General features: G+C 36.4%; 1 protein-coding gene across 1 annotated transcript in view; it reads left to right on the plus strand.

Moving 5' to 3' along the window:
• Window positions 1-16,932, plus strand: part of NAA25 (N-alpha-acetyltransferase 25, NatB auxiliary subunit) — a 64,730-nt gene extending 47,798 nt beyond the window's left edge. The window contains exons 17-24 of the mRNA XM_069558130.1: window positions 271-396; window positions 2,693-2,936; window positions 3,614-3,737; window positions 4,888-4,953; window positions 6,797-6,894; window positions 8,053-8,163; window positions 12,478-12,624; window positions 14,670-16,932. Coding sequence (XP_069414231.1) covers window positions 271-396; window positions 2,693-2,936; window positions 3,614-3,737; window positions 4,888-4,953; window positions 6,797-6,894; window positions 8,053-8,163; window positions 12,478-12,624; window positions 14,670-14,792 — 1,039 coding nt within the window. The 3' untranslated portion in view covers window positions 14,793-16,932. The remainder of the gene's footprint in view (window positions 1-270; window positions 397-2,692; window positions 2,937-3,613; window positions 3,738-4,887; window positions 4,954-6,796; window positions 6,895-8,052; window positions 8,164-12,477; window positions 12,625-14,669) is intronic.
• Window positions 16,933-19,434: the final 2,502 nt, after the last annotated feature.

Below are 19,434 nucleotides of genomic sequence, written 5' to 3' on the forward strand. Positions count from 1 at the left end.
CCCATACCCCACAGACATGAGATTTTGGGAGTTAATGCTGATGAGTTTTATTTTGGTTGGGCTTTCAGATGCCTTTCTCTAGCTGTGTAGCAGGCCAGTATGATCAATGCTTGGTTCTATTTCGTGTTATATAAGCTTTTACTTCTTAATAGTAAAGCCTTCCTTTCTTCACCCTTTCCTTTTCTCTCTAGTAAAACAAAGTCCTGGCTAGTATGTTTTCATGACTATTTTACTATTGAATAATACTTAAATAAAGTTTCTATATCCCAGATCAACCAGCTTAGCAGAAAGTATAAAGTCAATGAATCTTCGGCCAGAAGAAGATGACATTCCATGGGAAGCCTTGCGAGACAACAGAGACTTAAATGTTTTCTTTAGCTGGGATCCAAAAGACAGGTAACTGGAATTTAACCCCAAGAAATTTATTTTTAAAGAATAAGGATGATGTTAATGTATGGCAAAAACCACTATAATATTGTAAAGTAATTAGCCTCCAATTAAAATAAATAAAAACACAAAAACAAAAAACTAGGTGCCAAAAAACTAGGTGCCAATATTCCCTATGAATACAGATGTAAAAACACTCAATAAAATATTGGCAAGCTGAATCAAAAAAAAAATAGAACTAGGATGAATTTAAGAGTTATATGTATATAAATATATATAATTATGTCATACAATAACATGTATATAATATATATAATATACAAATATATATTAATATATTTTAATATATATAAAATGTCATAAATAACAATATATAAAATATAATAAATATTAATATTTATTATTTATATATATAATATATAATACATACATATATATAATTATGTCATACAATAACATGTATATTGTAGAGATCAGAAAATACAGGTAAGCCAAAGGAAGAAAATAAACCTCACCCCTATGTTGAAATTACTGGCTAATCTAAAAGTTCCTCTTTCACACCATAACATGAAAACAAGTTATAGATGGATTAAAGATTTTATGTTAAAACTTAGAAATTCTAGAAGAAAATATAAAAAATATCTTTAAAAAGTTGAGAAAGCCTTCCTTAGCATTGTTTCAGATCTGGAAACGAAGGATTTGACCCCTGTAAATATTAACTTGCTATATAGAAGTGAATTTGTTAACAGGTTCTAGAGGTATCTGGTAAATTATTAACTTTCTTCATATATATTAATGTCCTTCACATATATAGGGAACTCAGTAAATCAGTAAGAAGCAGATAACTGAAAAAACAAGTGGAACAAAGGGTTTAACAGGAATTTCGAAGAAATGCACTTTATATCTATATTTGTATTTTAACCTATCAGACAAAGATTTAACCTATTGGATAAAAAAAGATTAATCTTTGTTCTCAGCAAGGTTATGGGAGAATGACTATTGTGCATTTACGTGGCAGTAAAACTTTATATAACTTTCCTGTAGGGAATTTTAGTGATACATATCAAGATTGAAAAGACTGTGTACCAACTTGTGGCTCAGCTGGTAAAAAATTCACCTGCAATGTGGGAGACCTGGGTTTGATCCCTGGGTTGGGGAGATCCCTTGCAGAAGGAAAAGGCTACCCACTCCAGTATTCTGGCCTGGAGAATTCCATGGACTGTGTTGCAAGATATGACTGAGTGATTTTCACTTTCACTTCTAGGAAAGTGGAAACTAAGAAGTTGCAGAGACATGTGCATGAGGTAGTTCTGAATATGCTGTGATTCAGTGTCTTGCCAGGACTCTTGGGACTCTGCATGTAGTTGGACTCACAGCTAAGGTCTTTTGTAACAAAAGGAACCAGCAAGGGAAAGAGATTCAGGTGGTCTGTGGCGAACCCTGTGCACAGACCCAGTGTTCTCTTCCTCCTATGAAGGAACACGCTGGGCATGCTCCTTTCTTGAGCAGCGGAAAATGAAGTAACGTGTGTGCAGTATTTCTGCCCAGAGAAGCCCGTTAACAACTTGGTGCCCTAGGTTTTTATCAACTGGTTATGTAGGCACCCACTGTGTAGCATGTACCAACATTTCAGACTCCCAGAAGGAAAGCGCTGTTCACCCTAAACCACATGATTGTGTGAACAGTCTAGGCACAGTGAGCCACTGATTATTTAGGGAATGGTTGGCACACTGGGTTCCCAGACCTCAGCCAGGGGCCAACCACTGCAAGCAGGCCTTTCTTAGTAAAGATAATAGCCCCAGGCTTACTAGGTTAACTCTTTTTTGTACAGACTGTCATAAAAAGATGCAGTTTACAAAACAGTATAATCACTACTGTGAACCCATTTCATTTGTTTAAAATATATAAATATTTGTAGTTCATTTTTTGTACATCTATATTGTAAAAGTATGAAAAGATCTATTCCAAGCATGTTAATATTTTGGATTCTTAGGCTATTGGGGCCCATTTTCCTGCCATTTTTTAGTATTTTTTATATCGGTGTTGTTTGAATTTTTTATACTATGTATTTTATCATCAGAAAAACCAGTCTCATGTAAGGGAAAAATGGCTTGTTAGATACGTTATCTTTCCATTTTATGGATACCAGGGTGGTGACTTGGACTGTTTTGGTTTGTCCAAGATCGTTCAGCTATTAAATGAAAGCTGGGATCGTTCAAAGTCATCTTGACTAATGAAAGTGAACCTTAAAAGATTTAAAGTTGACATGAATAAATTGGATGGTTTGGGAATGTTTCTTTTTAAGGGATGTTTCTGAAGAACATAAGAAACTTTCCCTGGAGGAGGAGACAATGTGGTTAAGAATCCGCTCCTTAACGTTGAGGCTAATCAGTGGACTTCCAAGTCTTAACCACTCTGTCGGGCCCAAGAACTCAGAGAAGACCACTGAGAATGGAGTGTCCTCCCGGATTGACATTCTCCGTTTGCTCCTTCAACAGCTGGAGGTGGCCCTGGAGACGGGAAAGCGGTTTATTGAGAAGGACATTCAGGTATCATCAGTGTTTATTTACAATCAAAGCTGCAAAAACCTGTGACTGTCTTTTTGAAAATAGGAGTTGGGGTTGGGCGAGTAGTAAAGTGGGGCTTCCCAGGTGGCGCTAGTGGTAAAGAACCCGCCTGCCAGTGCAGGAGACCCAAGAGACACAGGTTTGATCCCTGGGTCGGGAAGACCCCCTTGAAGAGGGCATGGCAACCCACTCCAGTATTCTTGCCTGGAGAATACCATGGACAGAGGAGCCTGGTGGGCTACAGTCCATGGGGTTGCAAAGAATTGGACACAACTAAAGTGACTTAACACTTAAACGCATGAGTATTAAAGAATAGAATTTTGTCCCAGTTTATGGCATCTACAGGAAAAAGATAAAACTTTTTAAACTTGGTGAATTGCAAAGGCTTCCTCAGTATCCAACTTGGATAGTGAGGAAAAGCAGAGTAGTTTTTTTTGTGATGATTAACTTTTAATACCTACCAAGAAATTAATGCAGTGTTTTTGTTTTCATCATAATGATTTGGTTATTATTAGCTTGCAGATCAAAGCTTTGTGATTTAATCATGGAAATAGATTTTTATACAGTAGTTACTGTTCCTTGTTTTCTCATTTTGTGAATTCATTTTATGAATTGAAATTTCAGTGGATTTAAAGAACATCACTTTTTCTCCTTTCCAGTACCCTTTCCTTGGTCCTGTACCTACCAGAATGGCTGGATTCTTTAATTCTGGCTGTTCTCAGTGTCAGACCAGCTCTTTTTATCTTGTCAGCGATATTTATGAGCTGGACATCAATGGTTTAGGTAAGTGTATACTTGCATGTATATTTACGGCATCTTTGTCACTGAAAACTTACTGAATGCAACAAAATACCTATCACCTCACATATTTGGAAAAGTTTGGCAGAGGTGGAAGCTGGGAGCTGTTCTGGAACGTCGGGTTTGATATACAAGAAAATCCATTAACAGTTTATAAGAAAATCGATTAACTGTTTACAAGTAATGTTCTACAAATTTAAGTTTGTTCCATATTTTATTTTCTCTACCACCTTTTCTCCCCTCCCCCACTTTCCCTGGTTAGGCACCTCTAAATACCAGTCAATCCCTTTCCTACCTTTTTAAGTCCGTTCCATATTTCAAATCATTTTTTAGGTCCAAAAGTTGAAGAAATCCTTGGTTTGTTGAAATATCGTTGGATTTCAAATTGAATTCTTTTAATTCACTCATTTATTTAAAAAATTTTTTTAATTCAAAGTATCATTGATTTATAATGTTAATTTCTGGTGTACAGCAGAGTAATTCAGTTATATCTGTATATATTTTCATATTCTTTTCTATTAGGGTTTATGATAAGATACAGTTGCCTGTGCTATACAGTCGGACCTTGTCATTTATCCATTTTATAAATAGTAGTTTGTATCTGCTGATCCCAAACTCCTAATTTATCCCTCCTCCACTCCCTTTCTTCTTTGATAATCATTAGTTGTCTATGTCTGTGAGTCTATTTCTGTTTTATAAATAGGTTCATTTGTATCAGATTGAAATTTTTACTTAAAAATGAAGGCCTAAACTTTGTAGAGAAGACATATTTTTTTTTCCCTAAGCTGTCAACCCAGTGAGAATAACAAATGCCTTATAGATCATGTATATTTCTGTTTTATTTTTCCCAAATCATAAGGCTTGTTGATTCTGTCATTTAGTGTATTTGAAACACATAAATTTTTAGTCCTCCTAGAGAATTTTAGATAGTGCTTTTGGCGGAAAGGTGATTAACACCTTTCTTTTCCTTTTCTCCTTCCTTTTCCTGTCCTTCATCTTTCTCTCAGTAATGGAATTTAGGTGCCTGTGGGTCTTAAAAGAAAATGTCCTTGCCTATGCTTTCAGGTGTTGGTTTTGCTTCTTTATCTTAATTTAAAAAACAAATTGAAAGTTTTTCATTGTTTGTCAATTGTAGAGGATACAGTGGAGATCCAGGAGCGAGTAGAGAATAGCCTTAAGTCTTTACTAGAACAATTAAAAGGTAAGTGTTCCAATTGTGGATTCCCATATTGTATCTGACTGTCTGACAGCAGCTCATTTTTTAATAGAAACTTGAAAGAGATTTTGAAAAATAATAATGTACACTTTCGGTATTTTTATTTATTTATTTATTTTTATTTTAATTTTTACTTTATTTTACTTTACAATACTGTATTGGTTTTGCCATACATTGACATGAATCCGCCACGGGTGTACATGAGTTCCCGATCCTGAACCCCCCTCCCACCTCCCACCCCATATCATCTCTCTGGATCATCCCTGTGCACCAGCCCCAAGCATCCTGTATCCAACATAGACTGGTGATTCGTTTCTTACATGATAGTATACATGTTTCAATGCCATTCTCCCAAATCATCCCACCCTCTCCTTCTCCCTCAGAGTCCAGAATTGGTAGTTTTAAAGACTTGTTTCTATTTCCCTTGTATTCTAGTGGTTAAGACTACATGCTCTCAATGCAGGGGATGTGGGTTCAGTCTCTGGTTGAGGAACTGAGATCCCGCATATGCATGGCATGGTCCAAAACAAAAAAAAAAACTAAAAAGTTTTGTTTACAAAAATAGTAGACACTTTTTGTAAAACAGTACAGTACACAAATGGGTGTGGTCTTTCCCCCTTTACCAGTCACATTCCCGCCGAGGTAAGTAGGTGCTGTTGACATTCTGCAGTCTGTATTTCTAGAAATGTGCACGGTCATACATATGCATATGGAAATACATAGTAGTGATTTTTTAAAAAAAATATAGGCAAAGATATAATGCATGCTTTTCTGGCTTTATTTTTTGTTATCTTGGACCTCTTACCATGTCAGTTATATCCACACCCCATTTGTTTTAAGAGCTGCATAATATTCCATAATATTGAATCCATGTACTGGTTTTATTTATATACCCTGAGTACATAATATATTATGTGTAACAATGCTGAAATAAATATCTTGGGACATAATTGTTTGGGTACTTATTTGAGTATTTCCTTGGGGTAAAATTCATAGTAATGAAATTGGTAAAGAACATAGGGCTTCCCAGGTGGCTCAGTGGTATAAGAATCCACCTGCAGGCCAGGCAGGTGACCCAGGAGACATGGATTCAATCCTTGGGTCCAGAAGATCTGCTGGAGAAGGAAATGGCGATCCAGTCCAGTAGCCTGGAAAATCGCATGAACAGAGGAGGCTGGGGGGCTACACCCCATGGGGTTGCAAAGCTAAGCAACTGAGTAAATACATATGTGTTTCTTTTAGCTCTCTTAAATACTTTTAAAAAGTATTATTTCATTATAGCTGATTTATAGCACTGTGTTAGTTTCATGTGTACAGCTTGAGATTATTTTCCATTATAGGTTATTGTGCATTTTAAATTTAGAAAGGGCCCTTCTTTTTCAGAGCCTAAATAGTTTTTTATTTTGTTGCTCGAATGAAGCTGAAAATTAAAAGATGATCAAGATTATGAGAGTAAAACATGAAATTTGTTATGAAGGTGCATTTCTACCATGCACATTAGTCTTTCTGTCTATAATGACACAAATTCTTTAAATCACCTACTTGAATTCTTACTTTTATGTGAGTGCCCTGTATATGGAAAGACATAGCTGGTGTTTAGACCCTAGAGTATAATTTATAAGTCTACCTTTTATCTTTTGAAGATAGTAGAGCTGTAGTCATGAGACTTTTTAAAGAGCTTAAAACAGATATTCTTTAGTGTTTGGTTCATTGGGGAGGGGGAGCTTTGTGTATTAAGTCTTTATATCTGCTTATTCTTGACTCGATTGTACAAAATAACACTGAAACAAAAGCTGAATAAAACCATAAAATATTTTTCCTTTTTCAGATGTCTTCAGTAAATGTAAAGGTGACCTCTTAGAAGTTAAAGACGGTAACTTGAAAACACATCCTACTCTTTTAGAAAATCTAGTCTTCTTGGTTGAGGTATGTTTTTGCTTTCATCCTAAAAAACTCAGTTTTCCTTGATTGTGTGGAGGATTAATTTTCAAAAATGAACAGGTAATAGGCACCTTATACCTATAATTTAACCCATCATCACCACCTTTTGTTAATTGAAAAGCAATTTCAATTTTCTGAACTAAATCTTTCCAAAGATATCAGGAGAATTTAATTTATACTGCTAGGGTAAGACTCTGAAATTTGCTTTACAAATCTCTAGAGAATCCTCAGATTCACTCTAAATCTAGTTCTATTCTGTTCATCCTCTTTTTTGACTCAACTATTATGTAGTTTAAGTTAATTCTTGTTAAATTTTTAATTTGCTTTTTACATTTGTTGCTGCTCTTCACTAGTTGCTAAGATTCTGCATTATGAAGGAGAATCCAGGAGCTGATGTAGCAAAACTCTTTTTAGCCAGAGAGAAAAAGAGGAGGACCACAAATACTCATAGTCCAGTATCTTTTTTCCTTTTGTCACACGTTTAATTACTTTCTTTTTCTATTAGTCTGTAAGCTTCCTGAGGACTGTGTTCTCTATTTTGGTGACTGGCACATTTCAAGTGTGTAAGAGATAATATGAGTGAATGAGAAATACTTGTGTGTGTGTGTGTGTGTGTGTGTGTGTGTGTGTGTGTGTGTGTATGTACATGAATATACTGTAAACTCCTAACTTAATACAAAGGAGAATGGGTGCTGACCAACTGGGGGAGAATTCTTCGTACATAAGTTAAGGTTTGCACATGAGGTTTGCACCAGTGTCTTATCTGGATAGAGAAGTGGGCGCGGAGAGGCATATTGTATGGAACCTTTGGATTCCATGCCTAAATTTGGACTTTTCAGTGAAAAGGATGTTAATAGATCCCTATTTCCTGCAAGGAGATGAAAGAATATTGGACTGAGTAGAGGATTAGTTTAGAGCTGGGAGAGTGAGGAGAAGAGTAAAGGCAGTATTCTGAGGAGGAGATGAAGAAGACGTGGATCAATGTGGTGACTGTAGAATTAGAGTGGAGAGTTATAAGAGAAATTGAAGGGATTTACAAAGAGGAGCTGTTTGCATAGAATTGGTTTAGTCCATAGTCTTTGTTCCTGATAGGTATCTTGAGTGTAATCCTTATTGATGAATTTGCAATTTTTCTTCTTTCAGACTATTTCTATTATCCTTTGGGTGTCCAGTTACTGTGAGAGTGTCCTGCGACCATACAAATTAAATTTACAGAAAAAAAAGAAGAAGAAAAAAGAAACTAGTATCATCATGGTAATAACAGAGAAAACACAAGTAACAATTTGGCTGCATGCTGCTTTTTTTTTCCACTCTTTTCCTGCATTTTGTAAAGGATCTTAGGATCTTATATGCATTCATTTTCTCTCCCCAGCTTAAAAAAAAATTAATACAGAAAAACTGAAAGACTACTATAATGACACCCAAACATCCATACCTAGATTCACCACTTATTAATGGTTGTCACATTTCTCTCTTGCCCTTTCTCTTTTCTAACATCCCCCACCCCCATTTGTTAAACCATTTGAAAGTATAGACTTTGTGATATTTAACTCACCAGGGTAAAAGAAAGACAGTCTCCTACAAAACCACGGTACTCAAGACATTTTCACACCCAAGATATTTAATATTGATACAATAATATGTTCACATTAACCTTTCCCCTGTTATCTCAGTTATGACTTTTATAGTCTTTTTCAGAATCCTAGAATTTTACTAAGGATTTGACACAGCTTTTAGTTGTCATTTGACTGTTCTCTTCTTTCATTGAAAGTACTTCCTTAGCTTTTTATGTTTGTCTTTGTCATTGAAGAGTCTAGCTAGATTTTTGGTAGAATATACCACAATCTGCTGCTGCTGCTGCTAAGTCGCTTCAGTCGTGTCCGACTCTTTGCAACCCCACAGACGGCAGCCCACCAGGCTCCCCCATCCCTGGGATTCTCCAGGCAAGAACACTGGAATGGGTTGCCATTTCCTTCTCCAATGCATGAAAGTGAAAAGTGAAAGTGAAGTCGCTCAGTCGTGTCCGACTCTTAGCGACCGCATGGACTGCAGCCCACCAGGCTCCTCCGTCCATGGGATTTTCCAGGCAAGAGTACTGGAGTAGGGTGCCACTGCCTTCTCCTCTCACAATCTGGATTTGGTTAATTGTTTCATTAGATTTAGATGCTGTGTCCATTTTAGCAGTTAAATCAGGAGGCACTAATGTTATGTCCCATTATTGATAATTTCAGATTTAATTATTTGATAAAGGAAGTATCTGCCAGATTTCTTTATTATGACTATGTCTTTCCTCTCTGTAATTAATCTGTGAATTGAGACTGTGAGTGTCTTGTTCCCCAGAGCTTTTCACCCACTACATTTAACATTCATTATTAGTGTGACTTGCATGAGTCATTTATTACTTTGATGGTTCCAGAATGGTAATTTTTAAAAAATGTTACTAACCATTAATAATTTATTATCTGGCATTCTGTAAAATAGAGTTGTATATTTTTAATATCAACTGTCTATTTTAGTATCACTGTGTACTCATTCTTTTTAAAATTTGCCTTATAAGCCGTTGTCATCATTTTCTTTTGGATGCCCACATTTGGCTAATGGGAGCCACTTTAGGCTGGTTCCTGTCCTTGAACTCGTCCTCATTGGTTTTTGAGCCCTTACTTTCTGAAACCACAAAATGTTCTAAGCACTTTGTACTCAGCCATTGAAATGAAATCATACGTTTTTTCCATTGAGCCCTGGTTCCTTTATGGGGAATAGCTATTCAGAATACTAAGATCTAGTTGTTAGATGCATTAATTGCTATTGGGGTTTTATTGCTTCTAGTTAATGTCAGTGAAGAGAGACAGGAAATTTATTTAGATACATACACACATAGTTTTAAATAATTAATTCTTACTGATAACCTCCAGCTGTAGTCCAATATCACAGTCCTCTTCCTTCCATTCCTTCTCTCATTCCATATTTGTAGCTTTCTTTTCAGAGTGAGAACAACAGTTCCCAACAGGATCAATATATTTATTCATTTGCTGTTTTACAGTAAACACTGTAAATAGTTTTGGAAATAGTACATTGGTTCCATTACCAGTTCCAGTAACAAACCCACTGAAGTTCAAATTTTTGCAGTTCTTTTTTGTCCTTAGAATATGTTCAATGAATGTAGTAGTTGAGGTACTCTATAAAAGCACTAGAGTTTAAAACTCGGATTATGTTATTAATGGGATGTAGATGAGATTCATGTATTTCTGTTTGTATTCAACTTTGGAGTTTCCTCCCATCTTAATTGGTTAACTTTTGAATGTGTGAAACATTAACATAATTTGTATTCTTTTCATAAGGAAAGATGTTCAGGATATAGTCTGCAATGGCATGCTATTCATTAATGGGAGATTTTTGTTCATTGTAGCAATATAGTAACCATTGTCATTTGAAAATTTTGATGGTTTTATTAGTAATATTAATTTCCTGCACAGTTCAGTAACAGTTCAGGAATTCTTTAGATTTGACACTTGTCCTGGGTATTACCATTTATTTACTTCTCTCCTTCATTGTTCAAGATAATTTTAACAGATCATGAGTGCAGAGTTTGAAAGTATAGACCAGAGTTGCTCTGTTACTTTCTCTTCTGCAGAAAACCTGCACTCCTAGTACTTGTCAAAATAGCTTTTGTTATTTGGATTTTGTGCGAGTTTTTGTAGATATTGCTTTTCTAATTTCCAAAAATGAGGATAGCCTTCTTTTTTCTGTCAAAGTAACCTAAAGATATGAATAAAGAGAAGATCACCCATTTTCCTACTCAACAGTGATAGCCACTACATACAAGCCAGAAATATAGAAACTTTCTATAGAACTTTCTATCAAAAGTTCTGAACTTGGCTATTTGTTTTGTTTTCACTTAATAAGGTATCTTGGACATCTTTTCATTTCAGCAAATATAGATGTATCTCATTACTTTTAATGCTTATGTGCCATCCTGTTTTATTCATATACCATAACTTATTCTCAATGTTGGGTGTTTAGTTGGTTCTAATTTTCTTTTATTGTTTTATTTTTAAAAAATTATTTTTGGTTGCGCTGGCTCTTCCTTGCTGTGCTCCAGCTTTTAGTTGCAGCAGGCAGGGGCTACTCTTCATTGCGGTGCACAGCCTTCTCATTGCAGTAGCTTCTCTTGTTGTGGAGCACAGGCTCTAGGCATAAGGACTTCAGTAATTGGGGCTTGCCGGCTTAGTTGCTCATGGCATGTGGAATCTTCCCGGATCAGGGATTGAACCCTTGTCCCCTGCATTGGTAGGTAGCTTCCTATCCACTCTATCACCAGGGAAGTCCTAATTTTCTCTTAATATTACAAACAGTACTGCTATTAAAATATGGACAAATATATAAGATGAATTTATAATATGATTTCCTTAGGCTATCTCTTATATCTGAAATTACTACGTATACAGGTTTCCCCTGCTACCAAGATACAGTATTCCTTTGAAACCTTTCATAAGCCCAAGTGGCATAAGGGAAAGAAGCAATTACCTTAAGACACATCTTGCTAATGGGATACACAGAACAGGTTGAGATAAAGCACAGATGCTTACAGAGTTCAGAGCTGTGGTAGCTTGATGTTGAGTATAATAGTTCCAGTGCTATTCTTGTTGCTCAGGGTGTGCACTACTTCTATAATAGCTTGCTGCAAATGCTTTTCACCTTCTTCCTGTTAGAGTGAAAATCTTCTTTGGATTTCTTTTGGTTAGCAAAAACAGGTACTAATGTAGGTCTTTCATAAAAGCTAAGTGGCATGAAGTGAACTTTCAAAAAGCCAGAGATACCTATTCTTCTGTTTTTACATTCTCCAATGGTGTGGTATATCTTTACCCATTCAATAGGCAAACATTGATACTCCTGCCTGCTGCCAATTGGTGTTAAAAGAATTCTGTTGATGTTGCACCTTCAAAGAAAACTTCCTGAGTGAAAAGCTAGCTTTACTAGTTGATTGGCTGGGTTTCTTGTGTTTGTCTGTTTTTTTTTTTTTTTAATTATACCATTACTGGGATTTTTTTTGTTTCCTTTTTTCCTTTTTTAAAGATTTATTATTTATGGCCGCACTGGGTCTTCGCTGCTGTGCATGGGCTTTCTCTAGTAGCAGTGAGCATGGACCACTCTAATGCAGTCCATGGGCTTCTCATTGCCAGTGGCTTCTCTCGTTGCCAAGCGTGAGCCCTAGGGCGTGTGGACTAGCAGTTGTGCCCCGCGGGCCCTGGAGCACAGGCTCAGTGGCTGTGGCCATGGGCCCAGGTGCTCTTTGGCGTGTGGAATCTTCCTGGAGCAGGGATTGAACCCTTGTCCCCTGCATTGGCACGCGCATTCTTATCCACGATGCCACCAGGGAAGCTCTCTGGGATTCCTTTGATACATTTTCTGTTTCTGTCTTCGGCCAAGGTTTTCCTATTGTGGTGGTACTATTTTTTGCATTGATGTGTTTTGAGCTATTGACTCTTAACATAATTATGTGATATAAGCATTGAAGAAATATGTTTGATAATCTTTCAACTTCTTAAAAAAATTTTTTTTTTTTTTTAGCCACCTGTTTTTGCCAGTTTTCAAGACTATGTTACTGGGCTTCAGACTTTAATTTCCAATGTTGTGGATCATATTAAAGGACTTGAAACACATCTAATTGCACTTAAACTTGAAGAACTTATTTTAGAAGACACTTCTCTCTCGCTGGTAAGAGACTGTAGTTGATCAGCAGTAAGTTATATAGAGATAGTCGAGTGTTCTCACTTCTGTCACAGGGACAAGTTAGTTTTCAGTTCACCATTCTCTCCTTGTAGGACTTGAGATTAGAAGGCCCCTGGCACTAGTTTTTTATTGTGGTGGTGGGGTCTTCTCCCTGTCATCCCCTCATCCCTGACTCTTCACTGTTATACATTTTTTAGGGGTGTTGTTTAACTGTGAAAACTACTGACAGATTGTTGAGGAGTGGAATTATTATTGTTCCTATTTTGAGCACCAGAGGAAACCAGACATACTTTTGAGAAATCAGGGACAATCTCCTTGACTGAGAACTTTCCTGCTGCTGGATTGCCTGGTTTCTTTGGCCAGCCCAGCAGTCATCACATAAAAAAGGAAAGATGCTGAACATCAGAAATAATTATGTCAGTATTAGTTACGTCAGAGCAAGTCAGCCAATAAGGAAGTATGGAATCAAAGGAATTAGTTTTCTCCTGATCATTGTTTTTAGGCTGGTTTCTTAAAATTCTGCAAGGAAAATCCCTGTAAAGTCACTTTTTAAAATGTAGGTTCTTTTTAAAAAACAAATTTAATAGAACAAACAAATGGTGTCAGGTGAGTTAACATGCACCAGCCTGGAGTAGGTTTAGGATTTTGGAAGGTGCCAGAAGGGCAGTTGTGGAGCCACCTGTTTCTAGATCGTTGTTCCAGTGATGTAACTCTGATCTTAAGGGAATGATTTTCTTGAGTAGTTTGTCTAACTTGAGCCTCTGCTGATGACTGAGCTCCCCTAGTAATATGAGGCAGCCACCATCCCAGCCCAAGAGCTCCACCCAGGCCCTTGGAGGGAAGGGAATAAATGGAATCTTGCTTGGCACACCAACTTTAAAAGATTGTAAGCCCCTCTTTTGTAAAAAACAACATATTAGAACTTTGAATAAATGCTTACTATGGGAAAGGGCTCAGAGCATTTAACATTTCCAAAGATTGATTAAAGGAATCAGACAAGTGATGCCTAGAAGTTTGGTTTTAGCCAGTTAAGCTGTATATTCAACTGTTTTCCTATGTACTTTAGAATGAATATAGACTATACAGAATGAATATAGGTCATTAGAGGTACTAATTGATGAATTATTAATTTTTAGTATTTTTGTTTCCCTCTTTTTAAGCCTTACATTGTTTCAAAAAGTAAAATCTGTACATGGTGGGAAAAAAAAATTCGAAGAGGAAAGAAAGACTATGTAGTACTGAATAAAATAGGTTTGTGTACATACCTTTTAATGCATGTTTGGGTAATAAAGTGTGCTTATCTGGTTTCTTTTGGGCTTTAAAATACTGCCAAATTCACATAAAGTTTAACAGTTTTTAGCCAATCTTCCTTCCGTATTTAAACACTCCACCCATCCCCTTTATTTTTTGTGCTGTCTACCACAGGTCAAATGAGCAGCAAATATTTAACTCACATATTTGAGCAGCCTTAGGAAAACTTTGGTCTTTTTTAGTTGTTTGGCCTCTGGAATCTGTGGACTTTATTAAAATGGAGGGAAGTGTGTCAGTATTATAACTAAAAAAGATGATACTGGTAAATGTGATGCCTTTAGAAAGTAGCTGTGATAATGTCTAAATTAATAATAAATTTCTGCTTTTTTCTTGTTTCCTGATGACTAATAGTAAGAAATCTCAGTTTTTCTACTTTGTATAGCTCATCAGAAAATTGTAGTGACTTTATGGCCAAAGTGCTTAGTAATTATTTTTCTAACTTTTTTCCTTGATCAGAAATCTCAATTTTCTGACTTGACTAAGATTACTTGAAAGAATAGTAATGCTAGAGCAACAGGGTCTTAGTGAAAAGTCACATGGAGAAACAGACATCTGTGATGAGATTAGCCATCTTTGCATTTAATGAAATTGAAAATGACCCACTCCATTGTGATGGAGCTTCTGATGGAGTTAAGTGGTAATTTTAACTTACATGTGAAAAACTATAATCTGGGGGAATGCTTTCTGAGCAGGACCACTCATTCTTATTTCCTTTGTAGGAAGAGAGAAAATTTTCAAAGACTGTACAAGGGAAAGTGCAGAGCAGTTATCTGCACTCACTTCTGGAAATTGGGGAGCTGCTGAAAAAAAGACTTGAGACGACAAAGAAACTAAAAATTTAAAAGTTAGTGTGAACCACGGGCACTGATGATTCTACAACAGAAAATGACATCATCTTCCCAGGCAAAAACTACATCTGGTTGACCATCATTTTAAATCCAGAACTTCCTCATAAAATGCATGAAGGACTTTGATTGTGAATTAATTTTTTAGGTATTAAATGTATACAACTGATTAAATTATTGTATATAAACCAGAAGCAGGACCCTTGTCTGGGTTTGACCACTTTTTATACATGTTCATATGCATATGGCAGCCACAAGAGAACCCCACTTTTCTTCTTCCTTTCTATCACCAGAAACATCTGGTGGGTGGTGGTGGTGGTTGGGGGTGTCCTATAAAAGCAGCAATAGAAATTAAGCATAAAGCATTGAACTCAGAGCAGCTGAATGGCCCTACCATTATAGCAGTGGGTGTTTTGGTCTGGTCCTTGAGCCTTAGGAAGCAGGAAGCCAGTAGAAGGGGACCATGATTGGGAGCAGGCCCTCTTTCCAGCTGCTTAGCTCCCACAAAACCCAAGATAGGTACTCAAAGGGCTTCCAATTAAATTTGGCGTAAGCACCTGCCACTGAAGGGCATCACTCAGATGATAACAGGCCCTCGTTTTTTGGCTTAATAATGCCAGTGGCCAAGACATCCCCATCCTGGCTCCTGCAAGAGTTAAATCTGACAGGCTTCTGTTAACTTATAGCTGTTTGGAGGGGAAAGTAGTGCAGACCACTTATAAGCCTGCTGAGGACTAGCTTGCTATCTTTTGTCTGTTCGGGAAAGACAGGAATCACTGTTTTAAAGAAGAGAGGTGTACATAATTTATGCAGGCAAGTCTAATACCAGTGTCATTGGTTTTGAGATATATATATATATGTATATGCTTTTACATATATACGTATATTTTCAAGCATATATACATGTGTATATATGCTTGAAAATAAAGATTTAATACTTAGTGTTTTTTAAGTGGGGGGTTTGGGAAGGAAGAAAGGAAAGAATGTATATTAATATGGATTTAATCTAGGTTTTAAGTTTTAGGCTGGCAAAAGAAACATTATCAGTTGGGTTTGAGGTTGCATTTACTTTTTTCAAACTTGAGAGTTATACCAGGATGGTGTTGAACCTTGTTCACCTGGAGCTCCCCAAGACTGTAGCTTTAGAGGTTGGTCTGACAGAAAATGTAAACATTGCTCTTGAAAATGTTACACATTTTATACAATTGCTTTGGTAATTTTTTTGTGTTGGAATCTGTGCTTTAGTCTTTGGTCTTTGTTATCCAAATAACATTAAAGTTAGTAATTCTGAAAAAGCAAAGAAATGAATTTGATGAGGAAATTCAAGTATCTAATGGAGGATTGGTCTTGAAGGCCTTCCAAGTTCTCTCCAACTCACTTCTCCAGTGAAATGTGATACTTTTTTCTTTTAAAAGCAACCAGAAAAAGAGCTTAGAAAATCTCTTTATGCAAAGCAACTGCATTTTGTTTCCATCATTTGGACTTTAGATTCACAATTTGATAGGGTGATAACTGTCTCAACTTGCAAGGAAACTGTTTTGAAAATTACTGAATTACCTTTTCAAAATAAGACTTGTTGGAAATCTTAGTCCATCCAGTAATTTCAAAAAACTAGATTTGATGTTAATTGGTAGCCAGAGCTGTCATACCCCATCCCAAAAGGAAAGAACTGCTTTGAACAAGATGAATTAAAAATTGATTCCAAATCTAATAACATTTCACAAAACTATGGCCTATTTAGATGGAACTTTGTGTATGGGGGGGTGGGGCTATGTGTGTATAGCATGTGTTCTTGAAATGACGTTTCTCTGAATATCCAAAAATACTGTGTATAGAAGTAGAAATGCTCTTTGAAACAAGTCTATCAACTGACCATGATCATTCTAGAATATGTGTGCTCAGTGAGCTGGCCTTGGTCCTCAGGGACAGTGTGTGACTCCAGTGGTCTGCCTACCTATTTTCTTTCCTAGGGGCATCTGGGTCCTCTACTGGTTTTAGTGACAAACAATGTTACATTGGGGTTATGCTTCTTTGTTACTTAACTGATTTCCCTACTAAATGTAGCATTTCAATTAGATCCAACCTCTTACATTTTGAGAGAATTGTAAAAAGAATGAAATTATGCAGAAATGGCCAATATCTTTTATTGATCTGTTCTTTTGGAAACTGTCATGCACTATAAATTGTGTACAGTTAAAAAAAATATATATATATATATATTCTTACATGAGTAAAAAGCACCCTCTCCAGCAATTGTATGTCATTGGTATTTAAAGAGAATTCCCAAATAACTCATTGCTGCTGCTGCTGTTTTTACTTTGTTTGGGTTTTTTGTTTTTATTTTGTGTGGAAAATTGATATTTAAAAAAAAAGGAAAGGAGAAAAAAAAAGACTACTGTTTACAGACTGAAAAATTACTGCTTTTTATACTACTGAGATCCTAAGTTAAGACTCTCCAAAGCAAACATTTGGTTTAAATCATATATCTGATGTGGATAAAAGGTAGAGAAATTTTTAGTGTTCTCCACATAATGGAAAATGTACAAATGCCTAGTTGTGTTGCCCATCAATTTTGTATATTTTCATAATTTTAATTGTTCAAAATTGCATTATATTTTGCAGTCACTATGTTCAATCTGGATTTGTCTTTCATTTTAACTTTTAATATAAAAAGGGGTTTCAATGTATCTACAGCCTTGTTATTGAAACTCTTCCTACTTTTTTGCTCTGATTTATTAACGTGGGAAGCATATATTCTTCCTTCTTCAGAATTAAGTGAAGCATAGCAAATCTACTTTAAACTGGATGGGTTAATTTATATAAAACACTTTCAGTTTGGCACTTTTGCCTGGTTCATTTTTGTTCGTGTTCTTAGAAGCCACAACTTTTTAAATGGTATAATTCATTTCAATTTTGTACTGTTATATTCCTCAGAAAAATGATACTTGTGAATTTAAAATTACTCCAAGGCCACACTAGTCCTTTTGTTTAATAGCACCTTGCGCTTTAGTATTCATTAATTAGATTTATGCATGTATTGGGCATTTATTGTGTGCCAGATTCCATGTTAGGCTCTGCTGATATAATGGTAAATGAGACTGTGTATCCTAGTTAGTGGCTGAAGTGGGGGAAGAGACAATAAAGGTAAATATTAGTTTGTAATTAATTCCTGACTAATAAAATAAAAGTCAGGATATATGATAGGCAGGGTCACCAGAGGACCTCTCAGATGGTGCCATCTAACCTGAATGAGGAAGAGTCAGCCTTGGAAAAGGGAATACAAGTCAAAGGCAGGAGACTGCTGAGCATGTTCCAGTGACTGGGAAAAATGGTTCAAGTGCCTGGGACTTAAAGGAGTGGAAGAGGAGTACAGATTGAGATAGAAGGTAGAATGGGATTAGGGCAATCAGGAAATTGTAGCCTGGGGAAGCAATGAGATTTCTAAATTTAGTGGGAAGTTACTGGAGGATTTCAGGCAGGCTGATTACATGGGTTTTTTATCCAAGAGTATATGAACGTACAGGCTGAGATCAAATGTTTATTCATACATGCAACACAGTGGGAAGAGCTGTTTTTCTTTCTAGTTTCCTTTCTGTCCTGTGATATTAAATGCCCTTAATTGAGCCCCGGAAAAGTCAGTTTTTGCTTCTTCAGTTATGAATTAATGCCACCTCAACATTGTTTTCCCCTTTAACAAAAAGTGGGCACTTGGCTGTTTCTCACTGCCATTTTTGAGTTCCTCAAAAGGTGGACTCAGGTTTATATTTTTTTCATGTTCCCTGTTTTTGAGATGCTGTCACTGCCTCGATGCAGACATGTATTTCATAGTAACAAGCAGAGGGTAAGCAACCATGAGCCAAATGCTTATAAAAATTATTTGTGGGGTACCTGTGTTTATGCTTGAGCATAGTAGTTTTTTGCAACCTCAGCTTCCACACACCTAGTAAAAGTGGGTTCTAGATAATGTACTGTTTTATGGATGAGAAAAGCAGTTATTGCAGATAAGGCTACTAAGGCCAGGCAGTAAGGTAAGGGATGGGTAAGATTCCAACTCTTAAGCATTGATGAAATGAGCTAAAAATCAGTGTCTCTCCCCCCCCCCTCCGCCCCCGCCCACCCACCTACCTCACATTCTTCATCTTGATTCTGTCTTAGAGGTTCTCTATTGAAGAACCATTCTTTCCTAAAGCAATTCTAATGCCTCGTGTGTGTGTGTGTGTGTGTGTGTGTGTGTGTGTGTGTGTATCACCAATTACCAAGGACTATTAGTAAAATTACCCTTGGCACTATTTGAGATAACTTGCAGGTTCTTTAGAACAGGACTCATGTTGGCTCCAGGGGCTCATTGTGCTTCAGTTTATCTGGAAATTCCCTTAAAAATTGTGTAGGATTTGATTCTAGGAAGCCATAGCCTTTATTACAGTCTAGTTATTGTCCACACAATATTAGTAAATTATATGCTAATTAGTAGAGGGAAGGAATCCATTGGACATGTTAGGGAAGATTTTTGTGTGGCATATACAAATCACTGCAGATTCTAAATGAGAAACACGGCCTACCTTTAATGAAAAATATTTATGCAAAGAGTCTTTGATGTATGATAATCCAGTGCCATCCAATAGCCCGCATTTCTTCAACT

Source organism: Ovis canadensis, chromosome 17 (assembly GCF_042477335.2).
Source record: "Ovis canadensis isolate MfBH-ARS-UI-01 breed Bighorn chromosome 17, ARS-UI_OviCan_v2, whole genome shotgun sequence".
NCBI classification, from domain to species: domain Eukaryota; kingdom Metazoa; phylum Chordata; class Mammalia; order Artiodactyla; family Bovidae; genus Ovis; species Ovis canadensis.